The sequence below is a fragment of the Pavona decussata genome, unplaced genomic scaffold (genome assembly GCF_977016875.1).
Source record: "Pavona decussata unplaced genomic scaffold, jaPavDecu1.1 SCAFFOLD_62, whole genome shotgun sequence".
Classification (NCBI taxonomy): domain Eukaryota; kingdom Metazoa; phylum Cnidaria; class Anthozoa; order Scleractinia; family Agariciidae; genus Pavona; species Pavona decussata.
The window spans coordinates 1,432,943-1,453,017 of record NW_028145483.1 but is presented as its reverse complement, the minus strand read 5'-3'; the positions used below and the strand labels follow the sequence as shown (position 1 = coordinate 1,453,017).

At 38.8% G+C, this 20,075-nt stretch overlaps 1 protein-coding gene across 1 annotated transcript; it reads left to right on the top strand.

Annotated features, from left to right (window-relative positions):
• Positions 1-1,461: 1,461 nt before the first annotated feature.
• LOC146478918 (uncharacterized) lies at positions 1,462-18,549 on the top strand. Its single transcript, XM_085111631.1, has 11 exons — positions 1,462-1,616; positions 4,544-4,584; positions 7,005-7,132; positions 7,851-7,917; positions 8,825-8,897; positions 9,686-9,766; positions 10,516-10,864; positions 11,607-11,680; positions 12,368-12,460; positions 14,155-14,358; positions 15,044-18,549. The coding sequence occupies exons 1-11, from the start codon at positions 1,476-1,478 to the stop codon at positions 15,113-15,115; spliced, it is 1,323 nt and encodes a 440-aa protein (XP_084967757.1). The 5' UTR covers positions 1,462-1,475; the 3' UTR covers positions 15,116-18,549.
• The last annotated feature ends 1,526 nt before the right edge of the window (positions 18,550-20,075 follow it).

Genomic DNA, 20,075 nt, shown 5'->3' with positions numbered 1-20,075 from the left:
GTCTGCGTGGGAGGCTAACCTCAACACAAACCCAAAGCGTTTTTTTGTCGATATGGAAGCTGAATTCCAAATCGCATACAATTCCTGATCGAGTCACCCGACGCCAATATCAGCCAGTGCATCCAGTGACCTAAGTAACCATACGCCGTTAAGATCTTCAGCTGAAAATCTTCGGGAATAGCCGTCGTGTTTAACTCCTACGTCGCATCAGTTTTCGCCCATGACCACCCGCCCCCCCCCCCCCCCCCCCCTCCTTCATCTGGAAGCGCTGCCAATACACCAGCTTCTACTGATATGTTGGAATTAACGCTCACGGTTAACGAGGTCCAATCCGTGCTCGAAGCGCTTAATGTCACGGATCTGATAAAAACCCAGCGAATCTTCTTAAGGAAACAGCCTCTGTAATTGCACCATCTCTTGTAAGCTTTTTTTAAAAAAGTCATTAAGCACTGGTTCTTTCCCGCAGAACTAGAAGGAAGCTAACGTTGTTCCTCTTTTTAAAAAGGGTGAGGCCGAGTGCACAGAGAATTACAGGCCCATCTCCTTACCGTCACTGGTATCCAAAGTCTTGGAGCGATGTGTGATATATTGGAGGGTAATCATGCACCTCCCACCTTTTGGAAGTTTTGAACCACGTACGTGGGCTCCCCACTAGACCACGGCCGAAACGGGTGTACAAGGATATGTCTAAGGCCTTCGTTAAGGTGAACCACGGCTGGCTGCTGAAAAAGTTTCACTGACGAGTTCGGATTTGGAGGTAGCCTCTTGCAGTGGTTTAGCTCTTACCAGATGGGTCGCTACCAACGTGCAACCGTGCTAGCTGGGTGAAACCTCTGATCTTCTGCCTGTCAGCTCCGGAATACCTCACGGCTGCATTTTAGGCCCGACGTTATTTCTCATCTATGAAAATAACTTGTCCGATTCGGTCCTGACGAGCCATGTTGCCATTGTAGCCGATGACACAAAAATATATTAACAAATTAAGTCTCCAGTCGGGAAGATACTGCGTACCTACAAGCTAACTTGCTTGCTGGCTAGTCAGTTGACAGACATCACACTTACAGCTGGCTGGGATTTTAATTTCTTAAAAATCTTGCTCACTGGCAGTGAAGAACGGGTATTTTTTCCCAGGAACGTTAAACAGTAACCAAGGTTGACGTAGGGACACTCAGCTAGTGTTTAGTGCAACATACGGTTAATCAGTTTCTCTAAGAGGGTCGTCGGGTACTTCTGACTAAATACAAATTTGAAGAAGTTTTCTTTATTCCATTTGGAAATATTCTCTTTTCCGCTATTACAATCGGCATGTTTTTAAGGCGTTTAAGTGAAAGTGTGCGAATGATCAAATTATTTCCTTACTTTCACTTTACGGGCAACGCAAAAATGACTGTTGACGGTGTTCACATGCACAGTGCTTCATAATCTTTGAGTTCACTTCGTGACGTTTATATGAATAATCATTCAAGTCATTCAAAATGGCGGCCGAGGGAGTATCGAGCTCTTTTGTCAAACTAAATCTCAGTGCGATAAAAAAGAGCGATCAGTACGTGGTAAATATTTTAGACAGTGCTTCGCAAGTGGCTCTTTACAAGTTTAACGGAGAAACACAAGCCTGGGTAGGTAGAACATATGCTTTTAGCAAGCAAGAAGAATTAATTTTCGGTTTCGTCCCGGCAGCTTCCTGACAAGTCCAGTTTAGCTAAAGTTCTTTTCCTCTCGAAATCCTTGAGATTGTCCAGTCTATATATTTTATTCTAGACGGCAATAGTTATTACCCGGTTATAAGCATTCCTTTCTTTCGTCGCTGTTTTGTTACAAGTTTGTAATGAGGTTTAATAATTGATAGAAGGGGAATTGCGATGATATGCTCTGAAAGATAAACGTAACAAGCGCAGAAGCCGAATACACGAACAGGCGAACGGAGTTTTGGACATGTGTAAGAGTAAAAGCCAATGTCATTAAGAAATCAATAGTGAAGAATTTGTGAAATTATTTAGCAACTAAGCTTATACAGCTGTTCCTTACTGCCTTCAGAGGATTGCCCGTGTAGATGGTACCAGAATTCGAAACTGATGGCGAAATGTGAATGAAGCAGTATTTAATAAAACCCATGGGACAAAAGTAACTCGACCTACGAAAAAAAGTAATACCCATAAGCCAAAAGTAACTCCCAAGGAAAAAAGTTGAGGGTACTGAAGTGCAACTCTTGGACATATTTCCACACAGCCCTGTACAGTTAGTGATTAATTTATTATACATACATGTACACCACTGTTAAACGAACCCTTTTACACAAGCAGTAAATCTGAGTAGAGTTTGAGTTGCAAAATGTATACATGATTTATGTATTCGTTCTTTTAAGAAATTTGTTAAGGCTAAAATTATTAATGGCTATGAATAATATTAAATCTTCTAGTGTTTCTTTCAGTTTTAGGTACTTTTTTGCTATGGACTTTATGCCATGTCATTATCTCAGCACTATGCCATAATATAATTCAACCTTATTTTGAGGAGGTTAAATCACGTTCAAGCTTTCTACATGTAGTTTCTTTTAGGTGTGCCGAACACTTTTTCTTAATAAAATTTTTTAGTAATTATGTTTAAAAGACGAGCAGGAGTGTTTTATCGGGTTAAAAACCACGAGGCACAGCCAAGTGTTTTTAGACCCGATAAAACATGTGCTGCAAGTTTTTTGAATGGCTTCAAAAACATTCCTGGAAAAGCATTTGTCAATAGAGTTCATAGCAATAATTATGCTTTAGTGAACGTTGGAAATTAGCATACGAGAAAAACACTACATGCTAATGATGAGTGTTTTATCAGCTGATAAAACACCGCATACTAATAAGGAGGAGGTTTATCGATATAAAGTCACTGGACTTGATGTATTCAATTATTGACCACTTGATAGGTTAATGGGCTTATGAATTATTAATGAGTTTTTGAAGTCCATGCAAGAGAACAGTGTCAATGTCCCATGTTGTAACTTGTTTTGTGTGACATATGAAAGAAAAAAAATTAGGATGCAAGGAACTCTTGCCTAATTCTCCAAAGGGAAAAATACTGGGGGAGGGGGAGGGGAGACGGGAAAACAACCCCCTTCCCTACCTTGGAAAAGACAAAAAATTCCCAGAAAACAAATAAAACAACCTTCCAACAAAGAAAGTTCTTAAAATGTGAGGAAGGGATTTATCCCTTTAAAGGGGAAGTATTATGCAAATTTGCTGTTATTTCAAAACCCAAAAATGTTTGTTTGTCTGTAGAAACAACAAAACAATTTTATTGTCTAGTTTTGTTATAAATTATCACCCCAGTGCAATAAAACTGTCGATTTGTGCCTCCGGCCAGAGACAGATTAGGCCGGTTTCGATTGAAACTTGAAAAATATTAGGCTAATGTTTTTCAAGTTCTCGCATTTTTGTTTCCAAAATGCACTGGAACAGGTCACAAGTTGTTCCTTTCAAGAATTGAGTTGATTTCTTTCCTCTTGTCATTCTAGAATTATTTGGCAGCTGATTGAGGGTCTTATTTCATCATTTTTCACAAAAGATATTATAACCCCCATGATACTTCCCCTTTAAGCCTCAGTGGTGATCAACATCAGATTTCTCCTTACAATGCCACAGTTTGGTTAAACATTTAAGTCAGGAGAATAAAGAAAATAATTTCCAAAGATGAAATGCCTTGATTGTTTTAAAAAATCTCCCAACTAGTAACATAAGAAATATATGGAGGACAGTGAGGAGAATATACGTGTTTATATTGGGGCTGAAAGGGTTTTTTATAAAAGCTTAACATTACTTCAGCCTGTAGCTATGTGTGCCTTAGTTAAATTGGATATTTGAAGGGGTGTGGGGAACAAGGCCCTAAGTGACTTTTGATGCAAGGTCAAATTGTCCTTTGGTTTCATAAGTGAATACAAGGCAATTTAGAAAGAGAATCTAACAATTTATCAAAAGTCACTTAGGGCTTTTTTCCAGGCATCCCTTCATTTGACCAATGTTTTTGCCATAAATAATTTAGGCCATCCCAATAAAATGTTTCGTTTCCCATCGCCCCGTCTCTTGTGATGGTGGGTCGGTTGGTTGGGCAAAAAAAAAAGAAATAACACTTGAAAGGGTCTGGGTTCCAGTGAAGGCCAGGCTGCTAAGTTAGAAAGCCTGGATACAAAGTCAACTTGAAAACGTGGTATTTTTGTTCGTTATTCGTTACCTACGTAGTACCGATGTTAATTAAAGACAAGGACATCACATCATAACAATTGTTGTTAATAAAACAAGGTCGTGTGCTTGTAAATTAAAGTACTTGCCTAACTAGTGAATCTGGAATTTTTTATTTTTATTTTTTGAAAAAAAGGGTCGGTCGGGAGATGGGAAATGAAGCATTTTATTGGGACGGCCTTATGGCGAAAAAATTTATTGTGACTTGAGCTTTGTGGGATGCTGTAAAGGTTTGTTTATTTCAGGAGTGAGAGATTTCAAATTATTTTGAGCAGAAGGGATCTCCATTTCTTAGATAATGAGTTTCTTTTTAATTATTACAGGAGAAAACAGAGGTGGAGGGAGCATTGTTTGTTTATAGCAGGTATGCCAATGATTTTGTGTATATATACATGTACTGTACATAGCACTGTGTGCATTTACACATTGTGTTAACTTGCAGAAAATATCCATATGGTCCTTTCTACAGAGATGCCAATCTTAGGAGATCTGAAATCTGGAGTTTTTTCTTCCAACCCCCCCCCCCCCCCCCCTTCCTCACCCCCTGCCCAAGTCATCAATCCACTTTTCCTCTTCTCCCAAATGACCTAAATTGACCCACGCCTCTGCTTACAACTCTCTGTCGAAACGATTTGGCCAATTTCAGCCAAATTTGGCCAGGTGCTAGAAAAAATAATTGATTTATAATCAACTTATTGAATGTGTCGGGGAATTGTTATTAATTCTAAAAAGTATTTCCTTGAAAGCCATTTCCATGCGTTCACTCTGCTTGTTTTTCTTGCAGTTCTAAAAATGTGCTGTAACTTTTGAATGCAATCAAACTAAGGAAAACCCCAACACATTTTTTTAGCCTTTGGGATCCTGACCTTGAGAAAAAAAATTCCAAAATATAAAAATCACATTGCGTTGGAACTCTAGTACGATGATCTGGACCTTCAAGTTTCAACTGTGCAGAAACACTGGAAATCCATTTTCTTGAAAACATAATGAAATAAATACCCAGTTCTATAAGCTTTAATTCGATATAGGGTTTTGGGTATCAGTGATATACCCCAGAGGCGCCACATCCATTACACTGTTCAGGAGCACCCCTGAAGGTACCTGGTAACCTTTATTAAATCAATATGTGTAAATTAGTCCTTACCAAATGAATGACTAATCAGTTGTCCATTTTAGACACATCCCACAAGTTTTACACTTTGTCATCACTTAGTTTTTACTAATGTTCTTTTTAGTCACTTAGGCCCGGTTCAGACACCGAATTTTTCATGAGCCAAACCTAATACCTCGAATTAAGTACATGAAAAGTTCGGCGTCTGAATCCGTTGAGAATGGCTGTTTCAATTTGGAACGGCTCAGCCGTTCTTCCCGCCTGGCTCAGCAGGGAATTTCGGCTTTGGAACGACTTTGATTCAGACGTCGAACTTTTCATGAGCCGAACCTTATGCATAAATAATTTATGCATTAGGTAAGGGTTTTTTGTTTGTTTGTTTTTTTTGGTTGAAATACGTGATAATAATGATTATTATAACGTATTTCAAACAAAAAAACAAACAAAAAAAACGCTAGCATTTCGATTGGTTTTACTTCAAGTAAATCAATAAGTTCGGCTAATAAAGTTCGGCGTCTGAATCAAAAGGCGGGATTTTCGTGATTTGGACCGACCTTAATTTGAATTAAGTTCGACTCATGAAAAGTTCGGCGTCTGAACTGGGCCTTAGGGTAAGTTATTAAAAGACAGTTTTGACAGTGCTTAACAAAACCACGTTTTAAGCCATTTTCAATTTTGCCAACAATCATATCTAAACATTGTCTGCTGCCGACGGTGACAAGAAGGCTTGCATCCCAGAGTAGAAAAGTATTTATCTACTTAAAATAAACCACTTTAAATTTATATCAACAGATTTGGAGGCCCACTGATTGTCTTAACCCTTTCCCGACCAAGAGTGCCATTAATGGCACAAGATGCAATTATGAGCTCAGTATTTGGTCAATTTGTGTGAAATTTGCACAACCAAAAGATCTTTGAAAGATCTATAAATTGAAGGCATAAAATCATGCCCCCCTCCTATATGAGACTTGATTTACCACCCCTCAACCTTTTGGATTTGTTTTCTTTGTTCGTTAAGGGTCCAGTTGATATCTTACAACAAGCAATGCACTGAGAGCTGTACATTAAGCTATAGTCTAGGGGGATACCCAGTATGTACAACGAATGAGAAAATTTTCAATGTTTTTCTTCTTTCGTTTTGGACTTTTTTTCACTCTAATATGTGACCTCCTCCATCTCTGTTGGTGTGATTTATAGCACACCCCAGAAAATACCTTTTAAATGGTATATCACATGTGGTCTCCCAGTTCATAGTTAGCGATTTAGAAAAATTCGCCATTTCCCTCGGACGGGAAAGGCTTAAGGTTAAGGTTTTTATTATTATGCACCATTTCAATGGTTTACAACAAAAGGAAATTACAATATATAAGTCAAATTAACATAAAGACGGCATTAAATTACATAAATGTGAAAAGTAAAATGTGCGTGGTGACCAAAGGAGCTTAGGCTTTCGAGTTGGTCACTGCCACGTGCAACTAACTGGCGTATAACGTGCAACTAACTAGAGCAAAAAAAGTAAAGAATAACAAAAGTGCAATTATTATAATAGATTAACATACAGCTGCGGCCTAAGTTAGACTCTGTTTAACTGGCCCCTAGTTTTTACTAATTAATTTATGTAATGTTCTTTAATTTACTAATATTCTGAAAATGATTTTTAATTATTGTCGTAGGTCGATATCGCCAAGCATTGCTTTCTTCATAATGAACAGACTAAACATGAACAACATGATGGAGCCAATCACAAGTAACATGGAATTCAAGCTTCAGGATCCTTTTCTGTTATACAGAAATATCGCAAGTTAGTAATGATCACATTTAGGGTCACAGAATAGGCCATTTCCAAGTTGTTTCAATTGGAACCTCATTTTGAAAACGAGGCTTAGTGCAAAGCTTTTCATCTGAAAATGATATTAGACATTTCAAAAATACGGCACAACATTTAAGTTTGGAAGACATGTTTGGGATACTTCAGTATCCATCGTCAGTTCAAGGATGTTTACAAAATTAATGTTTTTGGTCAACTTCAGTTTATAATTTTAAAGCAAATAACATTTAGAAGTGTTGATTTTAAATTGTAGAAATAATAGTGATGTGGATACAAATCTGTAAAAATATGACATAATACATTATTAAGGGATAAAGCAAGTTACAGGTAGCTAGGTTCGTTAAGTCTAAAAGTTTTATAGACATTCATGTGGAAACAGGCAAGTTTTGCCTATCTTCATACAAACGTTTGCAAAAATTCCTGAATTTATGGAACTGTATCTTCAGTATTTTAAAAGACAAGACTCTTGCACTTGACCTCATTACTAATTTTAAGATGCTCTTTCAAGTATAGTGTCAATTGTTTTTTGTTACTTGGCCAGCCTACATCGAAATTCCAAATAATGGTGATAAAGGTCTACGTAGCCCCTAGGGATAGTCAGGACAAGAATTGACTGATCAAATGAATCATGTTCAGTGCTTTTTGCTTCATTTTAACTGCTGATTGGTGTTGTTTTAATTAATGATTACAGAAGGGATATTTGGTATATGGTTCTACGACAGTGAGGAGTGTAAAAGACTGGCAACACTGATGAACAAGTGAGTATTGCAGATAAGGCTAAGTTCACACCAATAACAGACTGCAGAACACAGACTCCAGACTACAGATTGCAGATTGCAGATCTACCTCAGATGTCCGACACTAGACTGCATACAACAGACTCCAGACTGCAAATGGCAAACTGTAGGTCTACCTCAGACGTCAGACTGCAGACTGCAGATCCCAGACCTCAGACCTCAAGCTGAAGAATACAAATTGCAGACTGTATACCGTACACTGCTCTCTCTCTCTCTCTCTTAAGTCCTTTGAGCCCTCAGTGGGGCATAGGACCGCAGTGACCATACACTGCGGTACATGGAAAATGTCAGACACGTCCATGTTCACACTGTATTGGATAGTTTCTGTGCCAGCATGAAAACATTAAGTCTCTCTGATTTAGGGCACAATTTTTGTTCAAATCTGACTTATTGCTCTTGAAGTGGAATACTTTGTACTGGATTGGTTTTCTGTCTGATGCTAGATTCAAAGCATACATGTAATAAGAACAGACAACTGTACAAAGCCTTTTGAGCTTTGATCTGCTCTGGAATGACACCTATCAGGCATAGTGTGAATAACAATGGGCTGTTTAATGGTCATTTTGTTACCTTGGCATTCCGGATTGACTTTCTATTCTGGCATGAAAATTGATTTGGTTAGTTTCTAAAGAAACTGTGGTGCTACATTGGTGGGGAGTAGAAACGAATGTTTGGTTTATTAACAGAAATCTTAACTAAAGGTAAATTGGCCACCATAAAGAGATTCGAGTGCTAACGTTTCGAGCACTAGTCCTTTGTCAGAGTGAACGATAAAGCACAGTGCCTAATTACTTACTAGTGTACACGTGATCAGCCAAGTGCTGTGTTTCAAAACTGACTACTTTCAAACCTGTTTCTCATTACACAGGCTCAGTTCTCAGACAGGGATGGTCGATAGCAGTGTTGTAAGCAATCCACCTGCAGCAGTAGAAGTTCCACAGGTAATTTAATTTTTAATTTCATGTTTTGACTCAAAACCCTCATTGTACTGGGATACTAATGTTTGCATGAACAGCCTTGCTGCAATTTGAAGTGAAGAGAATGTTATGAGCCGGTGGAATGAACTTTTTATTGGCTCTTTTTCTATTCATCTCATTACCCCCTTGCAAGAATAAAGAATAACATGTGCTTTCATTAAAAATTGTGCCTTTCCCATGATTTCATGTTCATCCTTCAATCTCCGTTTTCATTCCTAGACAAAAAAACACAGCTTATTCTAGTAAATGATTATATGATCATTAAGTAATAAAACTACATTATCAGACTAAATTGCATATACTCTCTTTCCAACCTTCAGTATCCTTGTAGAGCCAACTTTTCCAAACGTAACAATTACACCTCCAAATGCACATGTCGCCTGAAAGGTTGGGGGAGGGGGAGGGGTGGGGGATGTGCAGATGGAAGGCATTTATTCTACCCTCACCCGCCCTAGGGAATTTGACTGTATAATAATGTGTAACCAGTACGGATTTTGTATGTAACTACTTGAAATTTAGATGAAATTACCAGTTCCCAGAATGATGGGGTTGACTTTTTTTTATCCAGTTACTCTGTATATTCTCAGGGTCCCCCTCAAACACCCCCACCCCCTCTCCCTCTGGGGTTAATATTGATAGGTACAGAAGAGCAGCAAATTGGTTTACCACACACACATAAGAAAGTTCAAAAAACATTTTACTGTCCATTTTGGCTGAGTTACATTATAACCTTTAATTATTTCCTTTTGAAGGAAAGTCAAGAAAGTAAAACAGAAGACAAAGTGGATATCATGCAGCTGTTTGCCAAAGCACAGGAAAGATACAACAATCAGGTATGGTATGAATTGGGCATCATCTTGTTTTTATCCATTTACTTTGCTGGGTATCCTGTTCATTTACATAAATTATGGTTGGTTATCCTGTTCATTGCAATTCAACGTAGAAAGAATGCACTCCTAATACAGATTGGAGTTGAGATTGTATGGGACAGTTGATCAACGAATGAACGGATCTTGGGACGCGTATCTCAGTGGATGACATCATCACCAACTTAGCAAAGACCCTGGGATCGAGATCATCAAACACACTCCCTAGTCTTTGATTATTACTAGTTTAGGTATATGTTGGATATCCTGTTCTTTCAGCTTTAGACTTGTTAGTATCCATTCAGGTTTTTGTTGGGTGTCCTGTGTATTTAAGTTGATAGATCTGATCATTTGGGAGTGAATTGGGTCAGCTGTTCATTCAAGCATGTAACTTGCAAATTGAGTTGGGTACCCTGTTCATTGAGGTGTTTGAAGGTGTGTGACCTGAATATTTAGATGCAAGCACGCAGATTCATGTATAATAAACCAAATATTTAAAAGATGTGCTGGCTGAATGTGTCATTCTAGAAATGTCCATGCCCCACCCCCCTCTGTAATTCCAGTTTAGCTTCATGCTTTCTTATTAGATGTTTGGCTTTTTATACATGTAATGTTCTTCCCCTTTAGAATTTTCAATGAACCTCCTTGGATTGGGTATAGATAATGGCTAGAGGTGTATAGATTGACTTGTATTTTGCATTTATCTCCCAACACAGGCAAAAACAAGCATTCCAGGCATATTGGTTTCTCCAAGTAGCCCTCTGCAAAAGCAACAGATACAAATACCTCAAGAGCAACAGGAACAACAGCAGAGGTTCCTCCAAGAAAACCAGCTTCAAAAAGAACAACTTCAGAGACTCTTCAAAAATGAGGATACTCGTCCTAAGAAGCCACGAGCATACTCCTCCCCTGCCCCCTACCTGTCAGGACAAGTTTCAAATACACCTAAGGGGGAGGGGCTGGTGAATGGTGTGTTACCAGCAGGGGAGGGGCAGTCAAGCAGAAGAAAGGATAAAGTGAAAAAAAGTCTCACGCTGTCAGATATGAAGGCTCCCATTAGCTCAGGTGCGAACAACTCAACAACAAAAACATGTGGTATTCAATGACTATTTTCTTCCCTCTACAGCAATTAATCTAAGCATTATGCTTTGTGTCGTTTGGCATCACTTTAAGTGGCTACTGAGCTTAACACTTGAAGTCTGACAGGGCAGAAAACAACATGCTAATTTGTCTGTGATGTACATGTATGTTTTAAAGCAACTTCTCAAACTTATTAGTAACTCATAAACTAAGTTAAAACAAAGGAGATTGCTACCGTGGAGGAGGTTTGGAAATGTGATCTTAATGGTGAATTTTTGCTTTGAATTTCTGCAAGAATTATTAAAATATTTTGAGAAGCCAGGGTTCTCATAAGAAGGCGGGACCCGAGTATTAGAAGGCAGGACCCGGGTACCAGTGCCAGAATACACAAGAGTCAGTACCTGCCTACTTTCAAACTGAACATAAAGAACTTCACTTCAAGTGTAATTTTCTGCCCAGCTACTCTCCTATAGGTGCCCCAATACTTCAAAACTTAATGAAACCCCTGAGAAGCTATAGCAAACACTAGAAAAAGTGTTTCACCTGATTTCCAAATACCTTGAAGTTGGTTAAAAAGAAAGGAAAGAAAAAAACTCGGCTCCACCATGTTTGTTCTGCCTACTTTTTGACTTTTTGATTTTTCAGTGTTTTGGAATTGGATGAAACACTCTGACTTCCTCGTCTTTGATTTATTACTTATGTATTACTTATTACCTATTGTTTTTAGGTGGTGTAGGGCCAATAAGAAGAACACAAGATGATTCTGCAATCGACAGCACAAAATCTGGAGTACAAAGAAAGGTATATGGTTAAATGGATATTACTGTTTTTTTTTTATTTCTACTCTTGAGTGTCAATTGCCTTTTTCCAGACAACCTTAAAGAGTTCCTTGGGACATGTTACTGTAAGTTCACTTCTCAATAATAGGTGAACTCTGAGCTTCAAATTTTAGTGCTGTCAGTCATAATAATTATTATGGCAACAACTGATGGACCAAAAAAATACAGAAACTAGCAAAGTCAGGATCGAAGCCCACAAATCACTAGGTGCCTGTGCCAGGGCCCAGTGCCCGGTCACTTAAAAGGGCTTTGTTCAAACTCCTCGGTTCCCAAGGAGCAATCATGTTCTCGTTTGTCAATTTATAGTGCCTGCTATTTGTAGGGAGGTATGAGGAAAAAGCGCAGTCCCGAACTGATTAAATCCTGTTCAGACAAGTGTCTGTTCTCAGGAACAGTGCCCGAGTACTACCCTTGGGGGTAGTGCCTGTGCCTGGGTGCCTAGATTTTTGTTCGGGCAAAAAAGCTCTGTTCAGACTAGTGCCCATGCCAGAGAACCGGATCCAGGGACCTAGTCTGAATGGGGGCAAACATTCACTTTTTGTACTTCTCTTTTAAAACCATAATTATGAGCTCAAAATATGTATAGAATCAGTCACACAAAGTCAAACATTTGAAATAAATTAGCTGGTTACCATCTTTGTTTTTCTAGTTATTTCATAATGAGCGACCAGAGACTAAGACTGCCAACACATTACCTGGGCAATCAGCTGCTCCACAGTCAACAGTTGTCTCTCAAGTTAAGGTTAGTTGTTGATTGAAGTCTAAAAAAAGAAAGCACTTAAATTGTTTCCCCTGTCCCTGAAGGCATCTGATTCCACAGCCCCCCTCATAGATGCTCTTTTGGCTTGTCACGCAATCTGGAAAGATTGCATGATGAGCTGAAAGTACATCTGCAAAGCAGGCTACTTATTTCATGGCTCAAACCACATTTTAGTCCTCATATTGGTAATGGAACCCCATGTGACCACTACTTAAAATGTAGGCTACTTTGCATTTGATTAGGGTTTGGTAGGAAAAGGGCATAAAATGAAAAATAAAATAAATAATCAAATTTAATGTCAACAAGATGCCCCTCTAATGGCATTACACGGAATGCTTAATGTAGCCCCAATTATTCCCAATTGTATGTTTCGCAGATATTTAAAAACTATCCTCCCTTGGCAATTGCAATAATTGTCTGAATGGTTTTATTCAGATATATTGCGTGATACTTATCGTTGTGTTACTAGGAATCATACCAGAAATAACTATGCAATAACGTCATGACCCCACTAAACTGGTCTGGCCTCCTCTAGCTCTAATCCTTCGCGTTGATCATTCGATCTGTTTTTTAAAGCGGAGTTTCTTTGCTGTGAACTCTCCCAATTTCCACCGTTTCAACTGTCGAGTACTACCTAGAAGTTATTATTTCGATTTACCGCTTGAAAAAGGTTTGTTTTCTCTCTGAAAACGGCAGATCTTAAATTCATACATGTGGCCGCCATTGAACAAAAACAACTTTTCGAAATGATGACTTGCTTTGACGTCACACAGGTAGAGATGAGTGGGTCCCCTCCCTCGTGATATACGCGCCGATAATAGATTTTGATTGGGCCGCTTTTGTTCAAGACAATCAAAACAATAGATCCCTTCTGGGAGAGGGAAGAATTTAATCTAGTTTTAATGAATAAATCAAATGATGATTTGACGTCACACAGGAAGTGATGAGTGGGTCCCCTCTCTCGTGATATGTGCCTGAAAAATAGATTTTGATTGGGCCGCTTCTGTTGAAGACAATCAGAACAATATATCCTTACATGGGGAGGACAGAGTTTAATGCATAAATTAATGTGCACATTTGTGACTACGATGAAGAAAAAAAAAAGATACCCGACCGAAACCTAGACACGTCATGCCCTGCGGGCATTCCGTGTAATAACACGGGGAGTGCTTACGCAGTCTCTCGAGCCACTAGGCTCATGATAAAGTGCTTTACAATAATCCAGATCGAATTGGAATTTGGAAGTGTTGGTTTTTGAGAAGAGGGGAAAACCAGAGTACCCGGAGAAAAACTTCTTGGAGCAAAGATGAGAACCAACAAGAAACTCAACCCACATATGACGCTGAGTCCGGGAATCGAACCAGGGCCACATTGGTGGGAGGTGAGTGCGCTCACCACTGTGCCATCCCTGCTCCCCCGTTATTGTAATTTATCTACATTGCCTCTCTCCACACAAAGTCTGTATACTATTTCGTATATTAAAGGCCCTGTGGGCTGATAAATGTTAGGTTGTGCAAAGGGGTGGGAAGGTGAAAGGGTGGAAGGGCTTATTAGAAGGTGGGGATTAATATGGGGAGGGTACATGTACTTTTCTATCAAAAATTATATTTCCTCACATGCATGGACTGATTACTCACAAATAGTTCAGTAAGATTGCATTTTGTTTCCCATTGTAGGAGTCTCCTCAGAAGCCTTTGCCAGATCAAGGAGGTATGGCCAGTGCCTCTCTAATGTCACCACTTGCTTTCCAACCTTCTGGAAAAGCGGTGACTGTTATGACACCAACACCACCACCACCACAAACCAAGCAGCCTCCGAAAATGGAAATTGCGCCTCTGACACAAGAACAGCTTGTTCAAGCTCTCACCTATTTACTAAAGGTATTGTTTGATTTCTCATGAACATTTTGGATTCAAATTTCGTATCAATTAAATTGTGACAATGGAAGCTATTGAGCAGTACTTTCCTGTAGTGCTGTTTTTATGCTGTACAAGGTGTTTCTAACTTTGGAGGCTGTAAAAGAAATCTTGAAACCAACCATATAATTTTTTTTTATTTATTACAATTTCATGGCAAAAAAGAAGTTCATACAGAACTTTAAGAAGATAAAGAGAGTCATAAGGATAACCTACAAAAGAGTCGGAGACCCCATACAAGGCAGACCACCTAAAGAAACCCTCCCAAGAACCGTTATAATTTAAAAATAAAAATTAACTAAATAAATATAATTATTACAATATAAATATATAAAATATAAAAGCTACTGAGCAGTACTTTCCTGTGGTGCTGTTTGTTATGTTGTACAAGGAGATTTTCAAACTTTTGAGTCTGTGGACGAAATCCCAAAAGTGTGACCATTCAAATAGGAGTTTCTGCTCAGTTCTTTTCTACGATACTGTTCATTTTTTTTATGAATTTACGAGACGATGTTTGAGAAATTTCCCTATATTATGAACTCACATGAGCTTCTTATGTTCTATGGTAAGTAAAAGATCTAAACTGTGGTACATTCTGGGTTCAAACTGTTTATTGTCATCGTAAAAGATCTCTGAATTCTTGTTTCAGAATGACTCAGAATTTGTAAGCAAAATCCACGAGGCGTACTTCAAAAGCTTACAGGATAAGCTGCCAACTTAACCAACCTGTAAAGGTTGGTGTGCCTGTGCTAAAAAGACCGCGAAGCTCTGTGGTCTCGCAGAAAAGGCAGCAAGGAAAGGAGAGAGAATGTTCAGCAAGGTGCATCTTTGTTGGCAATGTTTAGAGTTTGTTACGTTAAATGAAAAGAATGTTATCAAAATAACGGTTTCTTGATATCAACCTTTTAATTCCCAGGTCAAGTTTCAAATCAGTTGGTCATGTAAGTTCTCTCAAGTGCTTTAAAGGAAATTAAACAAGCCAGGTCTGGAGAGTTCAATAACTGATCACCTTGGGAATGCCTATATCTCAACACAATTTTCTAATAAAGGCTAGCGCTAAAAAACGAATGGCATTTCTACTGAACGTCTTTCATTTTCAACATTTCATTTTCTTGAACTTGAAATTTTAGCTTTTATTGCTAAATATATCTCGGAGAATTTACTTATTCGAACATTTCTTCTAAGAAGATGTAGTTAATATAATTATACGGAGTAAAAATTAGCAGTAAGGAACTTTCGTTGCTGACCCTTGGGACTAAATGGTTGATAACTTGATTGTAATTTAGTTGTCATATTGTTGCAGTTATTTCTCTTGCTATTGTCATCATTAATGTTATCACCACCACCACCACCAACACCATCTTCATCATCATCATCATCATCGTCATCATCGTCATCATCATCATCGTCATCGTCGTCGTCGTCGTCGTCGTCGTCATGGTCATCGTCATCGTCATCATCATCATCATCATCATCATCATCATCATCATCATCATCATCATCATCATCATCATCGTCATCATTTTCGGGAACGCCATCGTTATCACCCATTATCACTACTATTGTCACCAACAATGTTACCACCACCACCATCATTGTCATCATAATCATTTTCGACTAGTACACAAGATCTAACGTAATCAGGTAAAACCCGTGCTTTTAATTTATCGCCAAACTAAATCCCTAGGTTCCAGAGGATCTGTTTTGTTTCTCCTGAAGCAAAATGGGGCGATAATGAACCGCACAGTGGCGGAATGGGTGGCTCAGTTTTGTTTGAGGAGAAAGAAGAAAGAAAAGCTCCGAAACTATGGTACTAATTTTACTAATGTAAATCTTACTGCCGTTTTAATTCACGTAAGTTTTGTTACAGTTACTTGAAGGCAGTGTGACTGTCTTCATGGTCCAAACTCTCAGATAGTAGGTTCATTCAAAAGGCAAAGGTTTCAAGAAAGGGATGTATCGTCCATAGATACTTACAGAGTAAATGTGTTCTTAATGGACTATGTCATTTTTGCAGGTAGAAAATACGGCTAGAGAGTTTAACTATGCGCACATTCGCGAAGAACGAACAGACATTGACATCAATTCAACTTTCGAAGAATAAACCTTAATAGCTTTTGTTAGACTGCGAGCAGTCGTACTTTTTCCCTCAGATTACGCGCCCAAAATGACGGTAAAATTATGCAAATTAGACAAATGAACGAGGAGGGATTTGGGAGGGGATGGGAAGGGTCGTTGCTCGCTAGATCCATCGCGCGCGCTACAGAACTTTGGAGAAGATATAGACTGCTCGCAGACTAATCTTTTATTAGACTAAACTAAGGCATGTTTTGACTTTTAGCTTTCTATTTATATAGAGGTCTTTTAGCTTTTTAAAGTGATTCTCAAAATAGCTGTCACTTGGCTGATGTAGTTGGCCCTAATGACAATCAAGGCAAATTTCAAATCCAAGCTCATTCTTAGAGTCTCCCTTCCTTGCTTCTCGGTCCAAACCTCGCTGCAAGGATGAGAAACTCTAGGAGCCATGTTAGTTTTAGGTCTACGCTTCCCAACTTAAGGTAAATGCACTGGAAAATTTTCAACATTTTCTTTCGCCCTACAAACTCTATCTGCAGTAATAAGTTTATGCAATGTAATATGCATATCTGGTTTTCTCTTTCGAATGTACCTTTGCGTTAAAGAAAAATTCTCATCGAAAGTTGCTTGATTTACCGGAAGTTCAAAGAGACATTTCATTTCCGTCTTTAAGGAAAGTGACTAAGGAAAGCGGCAGGAGAGCAATTTGACTCTTATGTTCAGCATGAACCACTTAAAATGGATAAAATGTGGATAAAATGTGTTCTAAAGATTGAAAAAACAAAAGCCAATTGTTTAAATACAGTACTTAGGATTCACGAGTGTTAACTTAAAAGAACTCCGTGAATCCTTTCCCGAGATCAGAGCCAGTTATATAAAGCAGCTTAAGTTCTGCAACAGTTCCCTGTATTCCAAAATATTTTCTCACGCCCTCTTTATGTGAAAATTAGTCAGCCTTTGGCCGAGTGGGCCATGATAGTACGTGACCAAACTCTTTGGAACGCAAGGAAGTGTTGCAGAAAACTCTCCGTAATCGTCAGCTGCTGTGGCTGTTATGTTTCGTTGTGTAGAAGTCTGTGAGGCCAATATATAAAAGTTTAGATGATTTTTCTGTTGGCTCAAAGCAATCCATGGTAGGGAGCTCTAGGGTATCACCTTCGTTAGTTAAGAACCAATCGCATTGGAAGCTTCCAAGGTGCTCATGGGTTGCGTTTTACGATACTCGGGTGCACGACGATACCTCTTGTGACGATAGGTATATCGATATTTTTGCAAAATATCGGGATGATTTTTCGCGAAAAGCTAGGGCTTGAAGTTTATCTCGTGAAAATCCATTTTATTGAGAGATGAGTAAAAAAATATATAAAAACTGAGCACAAAAAGCAGATAACTGTGGCTGCAACACTAACATCAAGCATTGTCGATGCTGTTATTTATTTATGTACCTTTGCAGCCCGAATTAATTACCACCACGGGAAAAACAATCCATTAGCAGTTTCTAGGCTTAAATCGTTTTCTAGGTAAGCATAAATTGCATACATTTACACGACAAAGAGCTCTATCTTGTCGTTTTGACCTTGAAAGAACAATGAGTTGCCGAAAACGTTAATCAACAGAACGGTTGTGTATCGACTTTAGTCGCGAACTGTAATAACTCATTGTAGATGTATTTATCGCCTAATCATTTTTGGTGTGGGTATTGTATCTGTTGCATCACCCATTACTAAGTTGGTTAAAATGTGCAAACGAAGCGCAAACATTTCACTGGAGTCAATTCTGCGCTAGTTGTGTGAAAAGCGAAACGCGCTCAGAAAAATCGTGTACTTGGATGCGTTGAGTTTCAATGGCGTTTCGCTTTTCGCTCATGCATTCCTTAAAGAAAGCAAGGATAGGTTGTCGTATACGTTAAAGTAGCCAGCCGAGGGACTTTCTTTAGTTACAAGATGCTCTGAGAAATTTGGCAGTTATTTTATTCCAAATGCGTAGTGTTATTCCTGTGGTAATTTCTAAAGCTCCCTGTTACAAATATTGGACATGTCAAAAGTGAATCAAAATAAAACATGGAAGAGACTGAAATTATCTTGCTTTTGTTGTCTTGTTTTACTTTTACGTAGCAAATGTATCGCGCTGTGCATAATACATGTTCTACTATTGTTACTGCGCATACGTTCTGCGCATCTCGAGATAGTCGGGTTTCCTATGGGTGGTGCCAACTAATACAGGGATAATTTTGCGCGCTTTAAAACTATACGGAGAAAGCAGAACGTAGCAACTGCTTTTGGTATCTCAAAAGAAAATTGGGGGTAGCCATGCATTTTTCAGAGATAATTAAGTTTCAATTTAGGGAAAAAATCCCATACATTCTTTTCTATTTTGGCGCTTTTTAGAGATATTATTGCTTAATTATCTCTGAAAAATGCGTGGTTACCCCCAATTTTTTTTTTGGATTCCAAGAGGCCTTGCTAAGATCTGCTTTTCCCGCACAGTCATAAGCCGTACAAAAATACTTCGGTATTAGTAGGCACCGTCCTTACAATGAAGTCGCGTTTTTTCAAGCATCGTCTCGATTATTCCAACTCGCTTTAAATGTCAAATGTGGGTGAAATTTCCTTGAGTTGAATTCTTGGAGACTGCACCCAAGTTGAGAAAAAAAAAAGAAAAATTTGTCCTCGTGTGCTTACGTCCTCCATAAAACGTCCCATCAGGAAATTTTGCGCCCTAGTCGTGCAGTGACGGCAAAGAAATGCATACCAAAAACTGTAATGCACGTGCAGAGTTGTTGTTTGGGTTATTAAGTCTGTTGCGTTTTTGACGTTCTCGTTGCCGACACCGTAGTCGTTGCTAGAGCTCCTATTAATTCATGAGAACCCCAAATCAGTTCCTTTTACTCTCGTGTTAGGATACTAGAGAGGCTTTCTCTTTTCCTGTCTCATTTGCGCGTTTTTCAAAGATCGCATTCTACTGGGACAAAATTTTCCACTGTGTAAATAAATACGAACTTGCGCATTCTCAAGGGCGTAGATTGACGGTGAAAGTGGCACTGGATATCGTAGGACGTGAAAGAAAGTTTACAGGAATCACTTTTTTAATTTTCGACGCGCAAAAGAAGAACATGATCTTTCAAGGTTGTTTTAAAGGTTTGGAAAGTTACTTACAGAAACCTCAGAGAAGCCCAAACCCAAAATCGAGACATTCCGTTTCCTTTAGGTAACTCAAGCTAATTTCTTTTCCACAAAGTTGAAAATTAGATACCGTAACACGTTCGTCCCCCTCCCCCCCATCCCCTTCCCTCTCCCCCTCCCCCCGGGAGCTGAGTGTTTGTCTTCCACTCCCATTAGTTCAATTCTCTAACAACCAATCAGTCAAGGCCGAAACAAGAAAAACAATCAGAAATGATTAATAAATGATTCATCGTAAGATGATGAGCTGATCAAGGGGAACTGTTCAATGCTCCAGCGTTTCCTGATGTCTTAGTCAAATAGACTGAGTTCACCAGCACTTTTGACTGTATAAGAGTAGTTTTCAATTAAGTAAAATCCTGTCAGTGAAATTACTCTGGCCAATGCCAACGGCCGTACACAGCGCAATGAACCAATCAGAACTCG